At 34.2% G+C, this 21,142-nt stretch overlaps 3 protein-coding genes across 8 annotated transcripts in view; 1 reads left to right on the top strand and 2 right to left on the bottom strand.

Annotated features, from left to right (window-relative positions):
* Positions 1-12,916, bottom strand: part of LOC120776135 (anoctamin-1) — a 178,093-nt gene extending 165,177 nt beyond the window's left edge. For 2 of the 4 annotated variants that reach the window (XM_040106674.1, XM_040106677.1), the window contains exon 1: positions 12,764-12,916. Coding sequence is in view for 2 of the 4 variants with exons in the window: in XM_040106669.1 (XP_039962603.1) it covers positions 12,768-12,781 (14 nt within the window). In the remaining 2 variants the exon portion in view is untranslated. The remainder of the gene's footprint in view (positions 1-12,763) is intronic. The other 2 variants (XM_040106669.1, XM_040106672.1) reach the window with 1 other exon arrangement.
* LOC120776140 (glycine-rich cell wall structural protein 1.8) lies at positions 10,663-11,766 on the bottom strand. Its single transcript, XM_040106681.1, has one exon. It carries the CDS (start codon positions 11,371-11,373, stop codon positions 10,780-10,782), a length of 594 nt encoding a protein of 197 aa, XP_039962615.1. The 5' UTR covers positions 11,374-11,766; the 3' UTR covers positions 10,663-10,779.
* Positions 12,917-13,534: 618 nt separating the features above from the next.
* LOC120775281 (E3 ubiquitin-protein ligase RNF185-like) lies at positions 13,535-16,567 on the top strand. Of its 3 annotated transcripts, none has more exons than XM_040105380.1 (4): positions 13,535-13,713; positions 15,038-15,648; positions 15,723-15,889; positions 15,965-16,567. In XM_040105380.1, the coding sequence occupies exons 2-4, from the start codon at positions 15,077-15,079 to the stop codon at positions 16,063-16,065; spliced, it is 840 nt and encodes a 279-aa protein (XP_039961314.1). In that variant the 5' UTR covers positions 13,535-13,713; positions 15,038-15,076; the 3' UTR covers positions 16,066-16,567. The 3 variants fall into 3 exon arrangements, with proteins under 3 accessions (XP_039961314.1, XP_039961315.1, XP_039961316.1); XM_040105381.1 differs by having other exon boundaries at positions 13,535-13,738; XM_040105382.1 differs by lacking the exon at positions 13,535-13,713 and adding an exon at positions 13,833-14,297.
* Positions 16,568-21,142: the final 4,575 nt, after the last annotated feature.

The following is a 21,142-nucleotide window of genomic DNA, read 5'->3' as shown; positions in this document are numbered from 1 at the left end:
TCCCGCGACACACTGTCGCATACATACGCACGCGCTAATATCTTTAAGCAAGCGTAGCCTAAAAGCCCTCTTCCGCTGACAAGCTCGGCAAATGCTCGATCTGTGATCGGTGATCTGCGCTGCAAAATGGTGTTTGCTTAATCAATAAAAGAAGTACACACGCTGCGGTGTACTCAGAGTGCTCAGCGGTAGTACATAAAGTGGTGGCGATTAAATTACTTTGAAAGAACAAATCAGCTTTTTAACAAAAATATTCACTAGTATATTATTACTCATAAATATGTAAAAAATTATTCGAATAAAAAATTGTGTCTTACAATTTTTGTTAACAAATAAGTGGCAACCTCGACATAAAAGTTTATAAAAAACCTTTTCGTTTTAAATTGTTTAATTTGGTGTTATAATATAGAGTACATTAAAAAATGTGTGTCAAAATTAAGTGGCAACCCTATAAAATTTTAACGGAAATTGCTTGTTATATAAAATATTTTTAGTAAAAAATAATAACAAAGCATTTATTATGAAATACTAAACAATTCAAAAAAGTGTGTCAAAAATAAATGGCAACCCTACAAAATTTTAACAGTATTATTAGTTTTTAATTACTTGCTATATAAATTATTTTGAGAAAAGAATAATAACAAATCATTTATTATTAAAATACAAAATTTTCTCGGATGGCAACTCTATAAAATATTTTATTTCCATACTCAATTGCCTTCAAAAGTTTTTATAACTTTCTAAACGGCTAATTTTAGGAAGACCAACAAGTTTTATTTTAAATAAATATTTAGAATTGAACGTAGTGGCAATCCTAATATTTTTATATGCGTAAATATAAAAAATATTATTTAAATTAATGTGGCAACTTTAATCGAAAATTCATATAAAGAAAACAATTTTTTTGGAGAGCTAATCTACTATAATATTATCATTAACCATTAAAATTAAAATATTTTGAAAACAAATGGCAACTCTGGCAGTATAAAATTGCAAGTTTATTTGTAAAATTAATTGTTTCATTTTTATATGCACTTTTGCTAAAAATTTTTTATCATTAACAATTAAAATAAAAACTTTTTTGTAAACAAATGGCAACTCTGGCAAAGTAAAATTGCAATTTAATTTGTAAAATTAATTTTCTCATTTTTATATGCAGTTTTAGTTCAAAATTTGTTTTCATCAACAATACTATTTTGTAAACAAATGGCAACTCTGGCAGCTTAAAATTGCAAATTTATTTGTATAATTAATTTTCTCATTTTTATATGCACTTTTAGCCCGGAATTTTGGTTTAATTAATTAATTCAATTAATTTTTTTTAACAGTTGGCAATCCTTTTTATACAAAAGAAATTACCGTAATGTAAACATTCCTTGCATTTTATTTAATAGGGAACTTAAATCTTAAATTATTTTTTTTAAATAATTCATATTTCCGAATTTAATTAAGATCACATGTTTTTTACTGAGATTTTCTAAAACAAGAAGAAAAGAGATTGTGTCAAATTTCGTTAGGAAAGTTCCTCAAATGAAAAAGTTTTCCATACAAATACTTGATTCCGATCGTTCGACTTGTATGGCAGCTATATGCTATAGTGGTCCGATATCGGCAGTTCCGACAAATGAGCAGCTTCTTGGTGAGAAAAGCTCGTGCGAAAAATTCCATCGATATCTCAAAATCTGAGGGACCAGTTTGTGTATATATAGAAGGGCAGACGATAGGAATGGATAAATCAATTCAGCTCGTCACTCTAATCTATTATACAATTTATAAGGTTTCCGATATTTTCTTTTAGTCCATACAAACTGCGTGACAAACTGAATATACTCTGTTCAGAGTATATAAATGCTGTTTCACAATTTTACTGCCGCCACTGTAGAAAAGCTACAAACTAGTCAATAAAGCAGACATTATTACCTATAAGTACGGCAATTTGCACCAAAATCTATTATTTATACGTATACATAAGTGAGTATAAATGTGTGTGTAGTAAAAACTAATATATGTACATAGATCCATAAAAAAACCCCATAATGTTGATCATGATAAATTTCCCAAGCTTTTCTTCATTGCTTACACATACATATTTGCTCTTCTACTATTTGTATACCAAAATATTGGTGCCCAGTTCATGGGCTTCTCAAACAATCTTTGGCAATTACAACATATGTATGTACATACATACATAGATAAAGATATATACATGGAAATACCTCATTACGTATATAGTATGATCATGAATAAAATCTCGATGAGCAAAATATATAAATATATGTTTGTATGCATAAATATATGTATATACATATGAATGTCTTTAGTATGTATCACTCGTGCGTATTGATTGTCTGTTTACTTTTGCACGCACTGTTTATTCAAAGATGAAGTAATTACCTTTTCGGATGCGTTGCGTTGACAGTAAATCGATTCGCAAATAGAAAATTTGTTGAATTTGAATTTATGTTAATTTGGATTAAATAAACATTGAACAACTCGAAAAAGAGTGACCCGAACTCTTAATGTTAAAGATGAAGGTCACAGATCCGGTCAGTGGCAACAACATAATGACATGAATGAAGCCGGAATATAATATACATATAAAAGAAGAGAATATATGTATGTATAAATCATTTTTAAAGATTGTTGATTAAAGAGAAATTTCGTCGATATTCTTCCAAATCATTCTGATTCAAGGTTAAGTGCTTTTTTATATAAACCGCAACTAGCATTGTTTTTCTACATTATGAATTCATTATGGAGATGGAGGATATTTGAGGTCCTACCTAGTAACAAGACAAATTGGAAAACATAACAAATATGGATCGAAACACAATGGATCAGGATAAATAGAATTTTTGGATTTTCCCTCAATCGAAATGAAACCAGAAAAATGGAACACCTTCCGCTTTCAAAGTAAATTAAACAGAGTTCTATTAGAGTGTGGCCAGCACATTTTCGACGTTAGTTTCCATAGATTAAAGACGATTAAAGAAAATTAAATTTTATCGTAAAGAAATGCTTACAAATAAATTATTCGAAGTACTGCCGATCGCTAGTGACAACTTTTTCTGGCAAAACTTGAATGGCATGACGGTAAAACTATTAATTTTGTAAAGCTATCCAAGAAACAAGCCACTTTTTGTTGTCTTCTTGTGAGTGGAACTGCTGCTGAGTCAAACCATGTGCCATCAAACGGAATAAATAACAATCACACGATGCAATATCTTAGGAATACGGCGGGTGGGGTAAGGCATGCTATTTAAATGCTTCCAGGTAGGTTTTAACGGATTTGCTATCGTGAAGCCGAGCGTTGTCAGGCAGCAAAATCATTTTACCGTGCCTCTCCTGGTATTCAAGTCATAAGGAATTAAGGTAGCTTGCTTCTGAAACATTCCCCGCTTTAAAATGGTTTGGGAGTGACTCTCAGAGCTGAGTCTTCTTGCGTTCGACCCGGATCCTCATCGAGCAATTTCTCCAATTCATCAACTTAGAGGATGCTTGGTCCTTTTTCACGCGGACGGTCGTTTATATCGAAATTACCGTATTTGAAGCGACAAAACCAATCACGGCACGTTGTTTCACTTGGGGCAGCAACTCCGTAAACTTTTTGGAATACCCGATGTGTGCTGGCAATTTTTTTGACCGAAAGAAAACAGTTTTCTGTTTTTATGCCTAGGTTAAGTTCATCACATTTTGAATATATCAGAATCGATCACCACCAACTGCTGGAGCCATCCATTGACAAACAGCGGGAACTTAGTTGTTGACCTACTTCTAACATATAACTTCAATCCGGCTCTTCTCGTGCTACCGTTAAACAAATCTGCCTAATATCATAATATCGTATATGTATTGTTAGAAATAATTCTGCAAGAATATCTTAGCTGATATAAGACTTGATATATCGCAAGACGAATTTTATTATATTCTGATACATTATATACTAATTAAAAAACTACACATATGTACATACAGCATTCGAGAGAAGCGTTTATCGTAAGATCTTTGGAGCTGTCCGCGTAAGCGATTCGTATAGAAGAAGAAAATTATGGATATAGGTAAGCGCATAAAAATTCAACGAATGCGTTGGTTAGGACATGTCGTTGGCATGGAAGATGATGCTTCAGCGAAAAACTCCTTCCACTCGCGATCCATAGTTGGACAGCAGCAGAAAGGGCGTCAATGCGTTGAAGAACCGAGTTCATAGCCAGCTGTCTGCTCATGGGTTGTACAACGGACATGACCGCGCAAAGGATAGAGACAACTAGCGAAGTTTCGTGCTCTCTCCCCCGATCGACTCTCGTTGTTACGCCAAAGAAGAAGAAATAACTACACATACAAGTATTTGGCTACAAACTAAACAGCGGCAAGAATTTTAGTATGCTAAGAAATTACACACAATTTATATTTTTCCAACTTCAGACTTCTGCCTAGGCATTAGTACCAGATCTTTGCAAACAAGTAGTTAATTTGGATGGTGGATTAATTTGATATGCTGCTCGTGTATATCGACAAATAGCTCCTACTTTTGGTCTCTAGTTTGCAGTTAGTATTGTGTAAAATCTTATAAACCTTATAAGTACATTTCATCTATTATTAGGGTGGTCATAATAATTTATAAAGCAGACAGCTACAACAAGCTAGATAAAGTTTTAATTCGGATTTCAGAAATCCATAAAAAAATAAATATATGGTTACGAGAGGGTTAAACAATTGGCCAGAAACAGAAATTATCATTCAAGTACACTCTTTCGTAACTCTTTTTAAAGTCGAAATATTTTTAACTTGGAATGACACGACACCAGAACCTTCTGTGCAGTCTTTTCCCGCCTAGAGAAAGTAGCGAAAGAGGTTAGTCTTGAATTTGAGTAGTAGTGAATGAGCGCAAGATAAAGTACAAGGTTGTCAGATAATAAGATTCCGTGCATTTTGGAAACTATGTCATTGTTAACAGCTATAAATTTGAAAAATCTTGGAACCAGCCACACCAGCTACCACCAACAATTTAAGCATGGAGATCAAGCGCAGAATACTTGCCAACAGGAGCTACTTTGGAATAGGAAGGCGGATCCCTCTATTGACGAACAAAAAAATACAGTCTATAAGTATTTTATCATTCCCGTCCTACTATACGGTGAAGAAGCATGCACGCTGTCAAACCGAGATGAGAAAACACTTGGAGCATTCGAGGGATGGTCTACAAGGTCTTTGTAGCTGGTGTCGTAAGTGCTGGGTAACGCCCTGGTTAGGTCATGTTTTACCTATTGAAGACGATGTTCCAGCGAAAAGCTCTAACGATGCGAGACACACGGTTGTAGTGTCAAAGAAGCAGAAGAAGAAGAGGATTGTCACAAGACTATTTTACAGTTATTTTTGTAGCTGAAGACAATCTCCGTCACTTTTGTCATTTTAAATTTTGAAAGAAAAGATTTCATCAAGTCTCACTTTTTGTAAAAGCAAAGACTGGCCACCACCCAAACCAGGTTCAGAAGAAAGCAACAGTTTTCGAGCCAGTAGATTAGCTAAGGAAGTAAGGCGCATAGATATGTATATATAAAGGTGTACCGTGTCGAAGAAGAAGAACCGTGTCGAACGGTTCTCTTCAAAACAGTGCAAAATAACTGATAAAGCGTTGATAACATTAAAAAAAAGCCATTTCGAGTAACTTGATCAAAAGCTTTTAGCCGATTACAGCAAAGTTAGACTCCAAACGACTATATTAAAAATATTAGGTTGTTTTGGAGATATTTGTTAATTCACCACCCTAATCCATATTGCCTGAACCCATAACCGAACTTATTATTTTCCTACATAAATACGAGTATACCCACATATTTGCATAAATTTTTATATGAGCCGAGTTGAAGGCGAAAAATGCCGGCAAACAATGCCCAGCATACTCGCTATGCATGCCGATTGGGGTTTGGCTCTTTAGAGACTTTTTAGCACGTAAACACGAAAAGCGCACCGGCTAATTACCATTGTCAGCAGGCTTGCAGTAGTGGTGGGTAGTTTGAAGCGCACAGCATCACTAGCATAAGCATTAACATGAATGGGTAAGTCATATATGAGACTTATATATACATAGGTACATATACATACCTTCAACCTAAATACCCATAGATATCTACTTCATTCGGGGCTCCTCGTAAAGTTTGTGGGCTTTGTGTTGGAGTTTTTGTTTTTGGTTTATTTTGGAGGGCGGCTCACTCTCATTTTCATCGCTTCATTGATTCATTGTGCAGCCGAGGCGCGGGCTTTTGACGGCTTTTTGTGTCCCAAATTGAAGGTCACCATTGTTTCGGCACCTCACTTGAGTAGGGGTCGGTTGGGTGCAGGTTTTAAGGCGCTGCGTTTGCCCGCGCTATTGATTTTTATGATTCTCAAGTTAATAAGGTGTGAAATTTTGGCAGAAAAAATACCAAATCTACGCATCGTTGAACTTTTTTAACAAACTTATTTGATTGCTAATGCACATAAAGTAGCTGCGGTGCATAGGTTTATATTTACATATATATATATACATACATACATGTATATAGGTATGTATGTATGCTGATTGGTATGCTGCGTTCATGTGTCGCCGATAAATAGATTAAAAACATATTGCTCAGTCAAGTTAAACAGCGCCCACTTATGTCGGTTTTGCGAAATATTTCGATATTCGTGAATTATGAGCTCATTTTGGGTCAGCATAAATGCAAATGGACATATGAGCATACGGTATGTTAACAAAACATTTACAAATAATTTTTTCATTCAAAATTTGCCCGAATTTGCAATAAAATATGGTTTCATTTATATAAGTTAACACAACTGAAGAAGTCTGTTTTGAAAGAAGACTGCGCTGCCAAGTGTAGATGTCATCAGCATGTTACTACGTTACCAGGAGTTGATATGTAGACCTAGGTGACCTAAATGGATCGAATATATGTACAATAGGGTGATTCAAAAAAAAATTAATTTTTTTTTTGTTTGATACTCTGAAAAATAGGTTCCTAGACACCTGTAAGAAAGCCTCTCCAAAAACCTATGAGTTTCATCATTCATATTGATTTTTTTCATTGAGTTATAAAATTCAAAAGAAATAAAAAATTTTCCCCAAAATAATCAAACTTTAACTGCTAATATTTTTTAAACGATTGGGTTTGCGAAAAAATCGTGGAGACCTTTTTTGTAGAGCATTCAATTTCCTACAAAATCTAAGGAACAAGATATTTTTTCAATTAGTTGAAAGCGAGATATAAATTTTTCTATCTGATAATAAGAAAAAATAGAAAACTGTATGTAGAAGGAACTTCCCGTTACAATTAAGAACTCGTGCTTGGAGAGGCTTTCTTAGAGGTGTCTAGGAACCTATTTTTCCGAGTACCAAACGAAAAAAAAAAATTTTAATCACCCTTATGTACAAGTGTATCTATCTAATAACTCTTGACTCGATACATCTTTTTGTTCTTACAACAACACAAGTATTTAAGGCAAATAATCTTTCGAGCTGCTTCATAAAAAACCTCTTAGCTTGTAAAGTAGTTTTAATTTGATTTTGAGCGATTGAGAAATTTTTGGTAGGAACCCTTAAGAAAGGGGTCCTTTTACACATAAACACCTTTCCAAACTCTTTTTTTTTCAGAAGGGTAAGGATAATCGAATCAATGACCTTCTCTGTCCTTACATCACTAACTAAACAATGCGGCAAAGATCTGAAGAGAAACACAGCAGAAGTTTAAAAAAAAACCCGAATGTGTTAAAAAGGAGGTAAGGAAAAGGTATAGAAAGTTTTCACTAAAGCTTTGTGAAATAATAAAAAACTGAGCTTTGGTTACATATAATTAAAAATTTCTAAAATCTGCCTTGATTCTGTTAATTCGGTTTTCACAGAATCGAGGCTGCATAAATATTTCAATAGTTACCCGGTGTTTCAGTCTCATAAATTTTCGTGGAGAAAGAAAATTTGTTCTTTAGTTAAATCTATGGATTTACTAATGGTTTCAACTCAATTAATAGATAATTTAATCCAAAGAAAATGAAAGTAAACATCATTGTTAGTAAGTATGTATCCTCAGCCCTGTCGTCAAAACACTGCGGTTTTCATATGTACTCTTGAGGCCAAATTTATTCCTCATAGAGTGGTCATTTGGAGCCAGATCCGGACTATAAGTTGGACGCAAGAAACTCCCCATCAAAATCTCGGGACTTCTGCCAAGTCACTATCGGTGTGTAGTCTGGCGTTGTCTTGACGCAAAACCAATCGATATTTTTTGACAATAGGCCTTTGACATCAAAATTACCAGAACGGAATCGACAAAACCAAATTCTCGTATCGGGATCATATCGGCTCGAATGCTCTTATACAACGTACGATATAGATTTTTAAAGCCAACTATTGGAAAATTAACGCATTTTTAATCAGAATTTCAAAGTGTCAGTCAGCAGTGACGCGGAGCCTAGTTGCGAGTGCCACGACTGTTTGTTTGATAACAGGAGATATTTCGTACTGCCCTCGTTCACTACCACACCCATTTGATTCGTTTCCTCATTCAGTCTGGAGAAAGCAGAACTCAATATCATCGGCGTACGCCAACAGTACACTCTTATAGAAGATTGTACACTCTCCATTTAGCTCTGATTGAAGAAGTCGCACGATAGAGAGTAGTCTTTTCTGAAACCTTGTTGCGTACAGTAACTTGAAATGTTCATTACCGCGAAAAAATGGATTTAAATGGAAAACATTTCCTTGTGATTATTTTTTACAACTTTCAACGGCGATTACCACAGCAACAGTGTATTGATGAGCTTAATTCAATGTTTGGCGATGTTGCTTCATCAAGAATCAGTATTTATCGATGGTATGGTGAATGCCATCGATGGCGTAGATCACTCCAAAACGAACTTCATGAAGGTCGTCCAAAAACAGCTGTTGTTCCGGAGCTATTGATTTTGTGCACAAACTCATGGGACCTATAGTGAGATAGGTGATTAGCGGGACCATCATACATTTAATATTGCATGGACATTTGAGTATAAAAAATTTGAGTTTGAATTTGATTGATTGGAACCATAAACAATTTGTCGATCGCTCAAAAAAGGCTCCTGTTGATTCGTCGAGAATAAGTGTTAAAATAATGCCATAGCGGTGTTTCGAATCATGTGTTTGACATCTTGTTTGGTGATGAATCGTGAATTTACGCGTATGTGGCCGAAAGTAAACAGTAGTTAACTGTATGGGCCTTTCAAGATGAAACGAAGCCAAGAAAAGTTGTTCAAACACGAAGCACTTCCAAGCCAATGGTTGACTGTTATTTCGGAAAAACTGCACGTGTCACAACCATAGCTCTAGAACAACGCAAAACGGTACATTCTGAGTGGTATATAACAATTTGTTTGCCGATTGTCTTTCAAGAAATTAGGAAAATCAACCGGCGAAGAAGGATCACTCTACACCACGACAATGCAAACTCTCGCACAACGACTGAAACAGTTGCATTTTTGAGCATTCAAAACATAGATTTGATGAGTAAAGCAACGTAGAGTCCTGACTAGGCATCGGACGACTTCCTTTTATTCCCGTACGTATAAAATAAACCAAAAGGTCAAGGTTTTGCGACACCTAAAGGGCCCATTGATGCGATCAGAACGCATGTTTTGGAGTTACCTAAATCAGAGTGGCAAAAGTGCTTCGGCAATTGGTTTCAAAGTATGCGAAAAGGTATAGATCTTAATGGATAATGTTTTGAAAAGCGATATTCGATAACCTACCCACTAATATGGGGGAAAAGTTTACAGAATTTTTAATTTGAATATAAGTACTAAATTCTTTTGAACCAACAACTTAAATAAGTTGTTCTTAAAAAAATTTTATTTAACGGTTAATTCAATTAGTTTTAGCTGAATAAATACATAACAATAAAAAAAAAAACAAATATTTCAAGTGTTGATGACCTCACTTTCTGTGGGGTTTTAACATATTTTATTTTGTTTGCACATTAAATCTACGTTTTTTGTTTGCACACGACAAATTCTGGGTATTTTATTTAGGTTTGTTTGTCAACTTACAGTTTAAGCCTAATACAAATGGCCAATAAATATTACATAAGAGGTTTATCATATGAACTGAGCAAGAAATATAAATACGTACATATGTATGTGTGTTATGTGTGTGTACTTCTGACCAAATATTTAGATATTTAGACAGTGCTAAAAGTAAAGCTTGATAAGGCGCTAATTGTTTGCCCACACAAAAAATCCCGAATTATATTATGTATCCGTATACGTATGTACATATGTATGTACATAGGTGAAATGTGAAGTCTTCAGAACAGTCTGAAGTTCCAGCGGGAATAGTGCAGATTGGATAAATCAATAATAATGTTGACTTCAAAAAGAAATAAGAATAGAAAATAAGAAATTTGTGGTTGAAAGACATAACCGCTAAAGCAGAATTGGAAGTGAGCTAAGGGATTGAGGTTATATTATTAAATGCAACTATGATACTCAAAAATCCATAAAAAATAGTGGTTAAAATTGTGCTAAAGATTTGGCATTCAATTTATGAAAAAATGAACTTTCCAGATGATGAGCTTGGCCGTTTTGGAAGAAATTTTTTAAACAATAACAAAATTTGCAATAATTTTTTTTTAAATTAACAATGTATTTATTATTCGCTTTAATATTGAATTCATCGTTACATTTATACATATATACACATTACCAAAATCAAATACGTGACATCGGTTTGTCGTTTCTATCAAGATCACAACAACAATTCGTTTACTTTCTACCTTAACACCAGCCTTCTGGGCCCAAAGGACCCAAACCACCAATACTACCGCCACCAATACCGCCGCCACCAATTGCACCACCACCAACAACACCACCGTAGCCCAGACCAACACCGCCACCATAACCATAACCGCTGCCATAGGTGGCACCGTAGGAGACCGGAGCTGGAACCGGAGTTGAGACGGCTGTCACTACGGGTGTCACGACCGCCGAAGTGGTCACCGCAGGGTAGGCTACACCGCCACTCGCATAACCGCCATTGTAAACGCCACCGCCATAGCCATAACCACCATAACCACCAGTGCTGTAACCACCAGTGTTGTAACCACCACCATAGCTGCCACCAGGCACCACAGACACCTTTATCACTTTGACGACGTTTTCGCGACTATTTGAGTATGGCGTAATGCCATAACCGCCATTATAGCCACCACCGTAACCATAGCCGCCACCATAACCGCCGCCATAACCACCACCGTAACCAGGACCGTAGCTAGGACCGCTTACGCCCGCTAGCAGCGCCAATTTGCCGAAAGTCGCCTGACCGGGCGCTATGAGTGCGATAAGCGCAAATACAACAACAAATGTCTTCATCTTGTGTTATAGATTTTGTAATCCTTCCTTGTGCTTCTAGTTGTGTCACCGCTGTGTAGAACTCGACTGTTGCTGTCCACTGACCATCCACGCTCATTTATACACATATGCCACACTACAACTAAGCGGCCGTTTTGTCTCCAAGCCAGAAACAAAGCATGTATTGTTCTATATAAATTTGACCATGTAAAAATATTTAACAACGGAATCCAACAGTTTAGCGAAGTTTTAGTAAATGTGTTTAATTTTTCTCAGGCAAACAAGAAACAAATAAAAATCTTCGATCTGTCTGTCTTCCACTGTCTTTGCCTTGGTTCTTATGTGACCACTTCCTTTTGCCATTAATGATGTTGTTGTTGTTCTCGTTTGTGTTTTCTTGGATGATCAACGCTTTTAAATGGAATTAACACTTTCGCTCGCAGCGCACTCTTTCGTGTAGAACTAAACGGTTTATGCATTTATTTGAACAGTTAAGTGCGATTTCTTATTTGTTCTATATTTAATTTTCTCTATTTGTGTTTTCTTTGTCTTCTGCCACTAAGCTAATAATTAGCTCATTTGCAAAATTATTACTTTTTGGCGAGTTCTCTTTAGAAAATACATTTTTTGCGCAAAATCAATTTCGTTTTTATTATCACTATAATAAAATATTCACCATTTGTTTTCTTAATGTTAGTTCAAATGAAGGAATATAGGTTATAATTTTAAAATATTATTCTCTCACTGTTAAGATATATCACACACAGAAATTCCAAGACCTCCAATTATCATTTATCAGTAAAAATTGCTCTTATTTATCAAAGGCCAAATAGTTTTAGGGTTTGTGTGAAGCAAACGGAGCCCATTTCGAATAAAATTCTTTACATCGCTCATATAATTTATGTATTATTAAATCAAATTGACTCTATTAAAAAAGGTATTATAGTTTGAGTTTTATAACGACTTGAATATGTAACAGAACTGAGTAGATTACTCTACAACAGCGTCAACATGAGGTTGAATAATTGGAATTCGTAAACTTAGCACAAGTATTTTAGCATTTTATGATATATTATTATGAAATCTCCCAATTTTTCTAAGTGGTGTAGTTTCCGGGTCGGCTTTAAAATATAGTCCCTGGATTTCGGAAATAAAATGGGTATGGTTGGATATAGGAGATTTTCCAGGTTAAGAATATATATAGTTACCGCTTTTTAAAGATAAATATTTATTAGATTTTAGTCCCCTTTTGATAGTTTTCACAACAAATCTGATTTAACAGCCCTCAAAAAAGCGAAGCGACTGTGTCGCAAATCTATTGCAAACTACATCAGCCGGATAGGGATTTTTCACTACAAACATATATTTTGTATTAGTATTTATTATATTTTATTTATTAAAATCCACTTACCAACCTTATGTTGCACATCTTGGGTAAATTACAATTGCAGTCTCTTCCAGCATATCACTTAACCATTTTGCTTCGCAATTTTCCCTCAATCACAATTTTTTCACATACCTTGCGCCACATTTGCTTAAAAGCCACAAAATAAACACTTTTAAACACAACACCCACAAGATATTCAATAATTATCCACTCAATAGAGTACTTTCATATTAATCGCAAAAGTAATTAAACTATTAAATTATAATTTAAAACTAAATTTATAATTTTCGATTATTTTATTAAAATTTACACACGAACTAACGGAACTGGAAGAGAGCAAAGGAAATGACGTAGGAATCTTGACAGCAACAGGGTTGCATTTATGTTCATAATTTATTTGAAACACGTAGTATTTAAAAAAAAATATTTGCATAAAACAGTTTCAAACATTTTGATTAGAGCTGATTTTATAGTCTAAAGTTTCTTAGTAAATCATAGTCAATATGAAAATCTTGAAGTATTTATAGTTTTAAAGACGAGTGTAAGTTTGTAATGCGCTAGTTCTCAAAAAAATTAAGTGCGATAAGTTTAAAATAAAATTAACACTTAAATAATTAACTAACAATTAAATTAATAAAATTAAAATAAAGTAATCGCCACTATAATTGCACGTACACCATGCACCATTTAATATAATGCTCATGAAACACAGCGCGCCATCCACCTTTTACATTTTTCCATGCTCATATTTGAAATGCAACCCTGCTAGTAGAACAATGTACAGCAAATGAAAGAAAACGTCACAAGAAATCAGCAGAGCAAGAAAAAACATCTTTTATCTAATTAGTTTTGATACAGAAACATTAAGATTTAATAAAAATTAATTATTGTGGTTCACTAAATGTTTTTTGTGCAAATTCAATAGATTTGAAATTCGTATGTAAAGCTGCTTTTGAGAAAAATACAGCATTGAAGTGAGTGCAGAACGACCTTCATGAGGTGAACGTCTTAGCAATTTTTTTTTCTGCAGCAAAATTGTGAAAATATGTTATTGCGAAAATACGCCACAGATTTAGTGGCTAAAAAGCAAATACCAACGCATTCCGCAAGGAAAAAAGCTGGTGGAAAACTGGCGCAATAATTGTTACAAATTGGAAATAATATGAGTGAACATAAAAACAAGCGAACATTGTAATAACAAAGCCAAAGTACATAGCACAGCTGGGCGAACAAAAATTACCACAAAAAAAATTATGAAGCAAGAAAAGAAAATACTATTACAGGTGTCGATGGGGGGATTTGTAGGAGGTGGCGTACATTAATTGACGCAACGTCGTTAGGGTAGTAGTGGTGCTGATACGGACGTCTGTATATGGGTTAGGGGCATGTGATGCGGAAGAACGTAGTGAACAAGCTAACATGTTAATTATAGGATGTGAATTACACGTCAGTGTATTCAATCAGCAGTTTAGTATATTCTTAAGTGCACAGAAGATAAGCTTATAACTTGAGAGAAAACAGGAATTCAAGAGTCGTGGCAAGCCAGTTTTATATTTCGGTAAATTGAAGTAGAAGCAAACATAAAGTACAAAAAATACAAAAACAAACACAAAAAACTAGAACTAAAGGTAATCAAAGTTGTTATCACGTTACGCCACTTGCATGATGGACTATCGCACCTAAAGCAGATTATATGTACTGAAATTTGTAAAAGTTCTTCATTTCGCTTAAGCTGGGCAAACATAAATCTTGCAAACTCATATGTACAATACACGTGTGTATGTACACTTATCATTAAGCAACAAATTTGCAAGACAGGTTCTGATAATTCTCGGCAATATAAAAATACGTCAGCTACAATGAGGAAAAAAGCACAAGTATGCCGCTATAAAGTGCAAACTGGTTTCGAAGAGACAACCGAAATAATATTATTGCGGAAAGCGAAATCACAACTTGTTTACTGCAAAGATTTTTCAGACGGCATATTCATATGGTTTCTTTTTAGAAATCGAATGTTTATACAGCAATATAGGCCGCTTTGTAACTGTTTTAAACCTTTCAGTGGTGGCAACTAAATATGTAGGTACATAAGCTTTGTATAGCACAGACGCAAAACTGCACTGCAAAAGTTCGCTTTGTTTAGATGGTGTGTTAACATTCTAGTCGCTTCCAATTGGCACTTGTGTGGCTATATAGTATAGGAGAATGTTGACTATTCGTGTTTGCCGAGTGCATGTTTAAATAGATCTTTTTTGGTTTATTTGTTTATAAGCAGTTGTTGCATTTTTTTCTTTCCAGCTTATTTGGCAAATTTTGAAGCAAAAGCAAACGAACGGTATGTCAACACAAACAACACACGCCCCAACGGCGCCGGAATTGCCCACAACATCACATGGTGAAGCGTCAGCACCGCCTACTGAATCAATGGACGATTGGACTTATTTCGACAACGCAACAAACGATGACACAGAGCAAACTGCAACCACTGCAGCACAGCAAACCGCCACAACAACAACAACCGAAACTGTGAACTCTACCACTGATAATGCCGCATCGAAAACTACAACTTCCACGACGTATTCGTTTCCAGGCAGCGCCCTCGGCAGCGATTCCACAGCGAACATAAACAGCATTAAAACAGAGAGCAGCAGCACTAGTGGTGATTCTAAAAATAAAAACAACGAAGAGGAGAAAGTCGATGATTCCATGTATGAATGTAATATTTGTCTCGATACCGCAAAGGACGCAGTCGTCAGTCTGTGCGGCCACTTATTTTGTTGGCCATGCCTGCATCAGTGGTTGGAGACACGTCCAAATTGCAAATTATGCCCAGTTTGTAAAGCAGCAATTGGCAAGGATAAAGTAATACCGCTATACGGACGCAACAGCACCAAGCAAGAGGATCCCAGGTAAAGCATAAACCTGCACACAGTGAATACCAAGCATTTGGTTAAAATTACTAACAAATAATATTTTTTTGTAGAAATAAGGTGCCACCGCGTCCCGCTGGTCAGCGTACTGAGCCAGAGCCACAACAAGGTTTCCAGGGTTTCGGCTTTGGTGATGGTTTCCACATGTCTTTCGGTATTGGCGCTTTTCCATTCGGTTATTTCGCTTCGTCTTTCAACTTTGGTGAACCCCGTGCAGCTGGTAAGCCTAACTGGTTAGAAAAATATGTCAAATACGTAAATATGTACTAAAAACAACGTTTGCTTTTCCTTACAGCCGCCAACCGTGGCACCGTGCAATATGAAGATGAACAGCAATTATCTAAATTATTCCTGTATTTGGCTATCTTGTGCATTGCTTGGTTATTATTCGCATAGCAATACTAAATCGATTATACTTACATACCTAAATATATATATTTATGCAAAGAGCCCACTTTTTAATTTGTTGCTCCGTGCTTGCGATTATTAATAAGAAATTCAATTATGTACATGTGTGCAATTTATTAACGAAACATACATACATACGAAATTGCAAATACTTTTAACATTGTGAAATTACATTGTCGAACGAAAGAGGAAGTAATCTTAAAGCGTAAAATTATAAAAAAGTGATACCTTCAAAATAAATGTATGTAATGAATTAAAAAACAAAACTAACAGTAAACTAATTAAAATCATTTTCATCATAAATGTACGTACATGCATATCTACCTGCATTTCGTAATATACATATATTTCATACTATGAGTTTTTGTGACGAAATAGCATTGAAGTCAGTTTTAGTTGCTCAAACAAAATTCCTGTATTTTAAAATTTTATGATCTTTCGGTCTTTTATTTTTTAAGTAATCTTTACATTACAACAAATTGTACCTAAATTTCTATTAATGGATTTGTGATTAAGCGTTAAGTTTGGAGGTGAGACATTGATTTTTTTCTTTTCGCGGTTGGTTGTTTATTTCAGAAATAAAATGCTATAACCTTATTGGAAATACAGATATTTTATTTTTATTGTAATTTATTTGGAGTAGATGAAATATGCAAGTGCAGTGTCTTGCATTCACAATAAGGATTTATTGGTTTTTAGCACGATAGCTGGGTCTAAGTAACCGAAATGCATCCGAATTTTTATCCGGTTAAGAACTGTCAACCTGGCACCATTCCTCGAAATAACAACAGAAATGTTTCCTGCCGCTACAACAACATTAGCATTGGTTCTTGTTGTCCAATTATGAAAAGGCGTGAGAAACTTTTTCTATACCGGTTGCTTCCGGCTTGCATTTCTAACCTTTTGTCAATAAAACAAAGGATTATCTGGTTCAAAGCAGCAGTAAAAGTCACAGAGGCCGTGTAAGTGTAACAGATTTCAATGTTCATAGGTATGTATATTATAATCTCTTGCATATATTCAACTACTTCTTTGTTTCACTACAAGTTTAATAAAATGCATGTGCTTTCTACACATTACATACACATTCAAGTACATATGTATTTCGAATTTAAATTTAAATTCAAAGTGAGCACATATTTTGTTATTATTTCCATTTTCTTTACACCTAAATTCTTCACTGCAAATGCAACTGTATTTGCTGTCAAATTTCCGCCGCCATTTCAGTCGTTACGCGTTAAATTGCGTGTTCGTGTGTGAAATAAATGAAAAATCTAAATTTATTAATAAATAGCGCTGCAACAATAATCTATAGTGTGAAATAATGTGGCCGTGTTAGTTTTGTGTCGAAATTAACTAAATAATCAGTGTGAGCTACGCTTTTAGTGCGTTTATGTATTTGACGAAAGAAATTTGCATGTAAGCAAGTGTTTGCCGGCGGCCGGGAAGTGTGAGAAATTTAAGTTATTTGCATACAAATGCAAGCTAATTACTTTGTTTATTCTAAAGCTACATAATTTTGCAAAGAGGGGTAAGTGCGAATCTTCGATATTATATTGTATTTGTGTATAAGCTGAGTGTGCAAAAAACTCTTGGGTTACAATAGGCCAAGTTAGGTTAGGTTAGTTTAGGTTAATTGCTGCTGTTTGATTTTGAAATAAATTTGAACTAGCACTAAACATGCTATTACAAAAACAAAAAACAATTTGCAGCTCCAGTTGTAATTTCGGGTGTTTTAGTAACTGAGTGAAATTGAAAATATTGAAGCACACTGATTTTTTCCGCACAATTAGCATTTCATAATGATAATAATTAGAAGTTTTAAAGGAAATATATTGATATATACAGGAAAATAATATATAAAGTGAAGAGTAGTTAAATTTGACGTTCTTTTGTATTTTTTAGAATAAATTGTGAATATCGAATCCGGTTAAAAGAGATATTGTACATAGATTTACAACAAACTGAAGCTGGTGAATATATTTAAAACATGATTAATAATAATATTTCAAAACAGCTGGTCGTTCCGATAGGTAAAAAATAAAACAAAAATACTCAAGGTGAAAGGCAAACAATATTTCTTCCGCGATTTCCAACAAAACGGTATCTTGTAACAAAATTTACTTTGAGGGAGATATACTTTTTCCTTAAAACTGCCATTTCTGAGATATAATAATCGTTATAATATGCCTACGTTTCAAGTCACCTGTAAGATAATGTATTTAGCGTATTTTTAACAACTTTTTGATGTTTTGAGCACGGATTAAACCGCTTTTATTAGAATTATTGCCATAATTTAATTTATATTTTGACTTAATTTCTATATAAAACATATTTATGTGTACGAATTTAGTGTGTTTGTTGTATAAAGCTGTTGATAAAGGTGTGAGAGGTAGAGAAATATAATGTGCTGTTAATTGCATGTCCCAACATAAATTTGAATATTTCATTGTAAATATTTATAATGCACAAATACAATATTAAGTAAATCTCAAAAAGTATTTGCACAAAACTCTAATAAATGCAACAAAAGCATACAAGAATACATATTAACATAAACAAACACTTGTACAGGTGTTTACAGGTACATACATATCTGTATATACATATGCATAACTGAAAGGGACCATTACAATGGCCGAGCTCAGCTTCAAAAGGGTTAATAGCTTTTCGGATGATATGGCAAAAAATGGAGAGCAACAGCAAATAGGCATAATAAAGTCCTGGCAAATACTCACCGTTATTGGTATTAGCATATTTGCGGCATTTCTGTGTAAATTTGTAGCCACTTATTCCCATTTTGGCCATTGTAAAGGGAATTTCAATGCGAATTTTGCTTACACAATTTTTTTTGTGAATTTATGCAACATATTTGGGTTCATCATGTAAGTAATATGGGCATTGAAAAGAGATTTTGTTCTATTTTTCTTAAAGCTTAAAGTTTTAAGCTTAATTTTATAGCAATATTATGTATTAAATTCAACAATTTTTTAATCAATAATAAATTATACATGTATGGCTCCTTATTACTTATCAGATTTTTTCTGCAGCTTTCAAATCTGCACTTGAAAGTAGTTGCATTTAAATCTTTATTTGGTAATAGACGAGAATCGATAAGTGAAAATATTCATAATTTGATGAAATTCGTTGAAAAAGGAGGATAAAATTACAAATATTAAGGAAAAGTAAGTTACGGGCGATGTGTGGTCGAAATGAAAAAGGGAAGAGGGTGGTGGCATTTCTAAGTGTTGTTGTTATTGTTGTTGAAGCGGCGGACAATATTCCTGAAGTAACTTTGAGGTGGACAGTCTTTGGCCAGATTAAAATCCGTGTCCGTTCTGGTTACATAGACCCGACTGTAATGGGATCGGTCTTATTAAGTGTCTGATATAGACGGTTACAACAACTAAACAGCTTCGTGGGAAGAAAAAAACGTGTGCGAAATTTCAAATCGATACCTCAAAAACTACGGGACCAGTTCGCGTAAATACGGACACACAGACGAAAGGTCTGGCGTCATGCTGATTAATTATATAAATATTTTACAATGTTTTTGGATGACAAACATCTTGGCTGACTTAACTTATAACCTGTTCAGGGTATAAAATGGTTTATGTCGATTTCTGTCTAAAACGACGTGTTCTATTGAAAAAAAGTTTTACTAACTTGTAAGTAATAAAAAATTAATAATTTTTGTATTAACTTTTTCACATAACCTCAAAATTTATATAAAATATTCAAATAAGCGAGCCTTAGTTTTTTATATTTTTCGTTTGCAAATAAAAAAATATTTTTGAAGAAATTTGGTGAGAACACAGTAATTTTTTTGAATTAAAATACATATTTTTTCTCTTTACTAAGTTATATATAGTTGGAATTAAAAATATCGATTTTTTTAGAAACCGCTATTTTGTCAGAAAATTTTATTTTGCTTGTTCCTTCGATTTACTTTACTAGATTTAACATTACTTTAACGAAATCTGTCTTTTTTAATTGCAGAGGATTCAGTTCAGAGATATAGTGGTCACCGCAAAACGTCTTTTTTGAGGGGAGCTCCCGAGGAAACAGTTGTAGTGCCTTTCCAAATAAATATTTTTACTAATACTAAGTCTTTAAATACGGTTGAAACATACCATGATATGTGTACAAATTTTTAGGTCCATAATTTTAAAAGTTCTCTCAGAAAAATTTTTGGAAAATTCGATTTTTCGGCCTAATAACTGTATATAACCTCTTAAGTGAGGATATCATCAGTTATTATACCCTGAACAGGGTTTATTAAGTTTGTCACAAAGTTTGTAACACTCAGAAGGAATCGTCGGAGACCCTATAAAGTATATATATAAATGATCAGTATGTCGAGCTGAGTCGATTTAGCCATGTTCGTCTGTCTGTCCGTCTGTCCCTCAGTTTTTAAGATATCGTTTTGAAATTTCGCAAACGTCATTTTCTCTTCAAGAAGCTGCTCATTTGGCGGAACGGCCGATATCGGACCACTATAACATATAGCTGCCGTACAAACTGAACGATCGTAATCAAATGCTTGTATGGAAAACTTTCACATTTGACAAGATATATTAACGAAATTTGGTATATATTATTTTCAAAGGAAACAATGTAATCTCCGAAGAAATTGTTCAGATCGGTTAACTATAGCATATAGCTGCCATACAAACTGAACGATCGGAATCAAATGCTTGTATGGAAAACTTTCACATTTGACAAGATATATTAACGAAATTTGGTGTATATTATTTTCTAAGGCGACAATGTAATCTCCGAAGAAATTGTTCAGATCAGTTAACTATAGCATATAGCTGCCATACAAACTGAACACTTAGTTACTAACAGAAATGCACCTGTGAAGGGTATTTAGCTTCGGCGCAACCGAAGTTAACGTTTTTTCTTGATTGACTTTTGACATAGAACTACTTACTAATGCAGTCATGTGCATGAAATTACACATTAAAGCTCTTTTTCTGGCAACAAAGCATATCCTTTCGTTTGAAATTTAATTTTTACTGTAAATTTTGCTCGTTTCCTTTGATGATTAGCCACAACAAGC

Source organism: Bactrocera tryoni, chromosome 4 (genome assembly GCF_016617805.1).
Source record: "Bactrocera tryoni isolate S06 chromosome 4, CSIRO_BtryS06_freeze2, whole genome shotgun sequence".
Classification (NCBI taxonomy): Eukaryota; Metazoa; Arthropoda; class Insecta; order Diptera; family Tephritidae; genus Bactrocera; species Bactrocera tryoni.
Note: the sequence above shows the minus strand (reverse complement) of the source record. Positions and strands in the feature narration are given on the sequence as shown.

Excerpts from the sequence above, each read along its gene's own strand:
- LOC120776140 (XM_040106681.1), bottom strand. The coding sequence starts at position 11,373 with ATGAAGACATTTGTTGTTGTATTTGCGCTTATCGCACTCATAGCGCCC.
- LOC120775281 (XM_040105380.1), top strand. The coding sequence starts at position 15,077 with ATGTCAACACAAACAACACACGCCCCAACGGCGCCGGAATTGCCCACA. Across the intron at positions 15,649-15,722 it reads ACCAAGCAAGAGGATCCCAG|AAATAAGGTGCCACCGCGTC; the intron begins GTAAAGCATAAA and ends ATTTTTTTGTAG. Across the intron at positions 15,890-15,964 it reads TGGTGAACCCCGTGCAGCTG|CCGCCAACCGTGGCACCGTG; the intron begins GTAAGCCTAACT and ends TTTTCCTTACAG.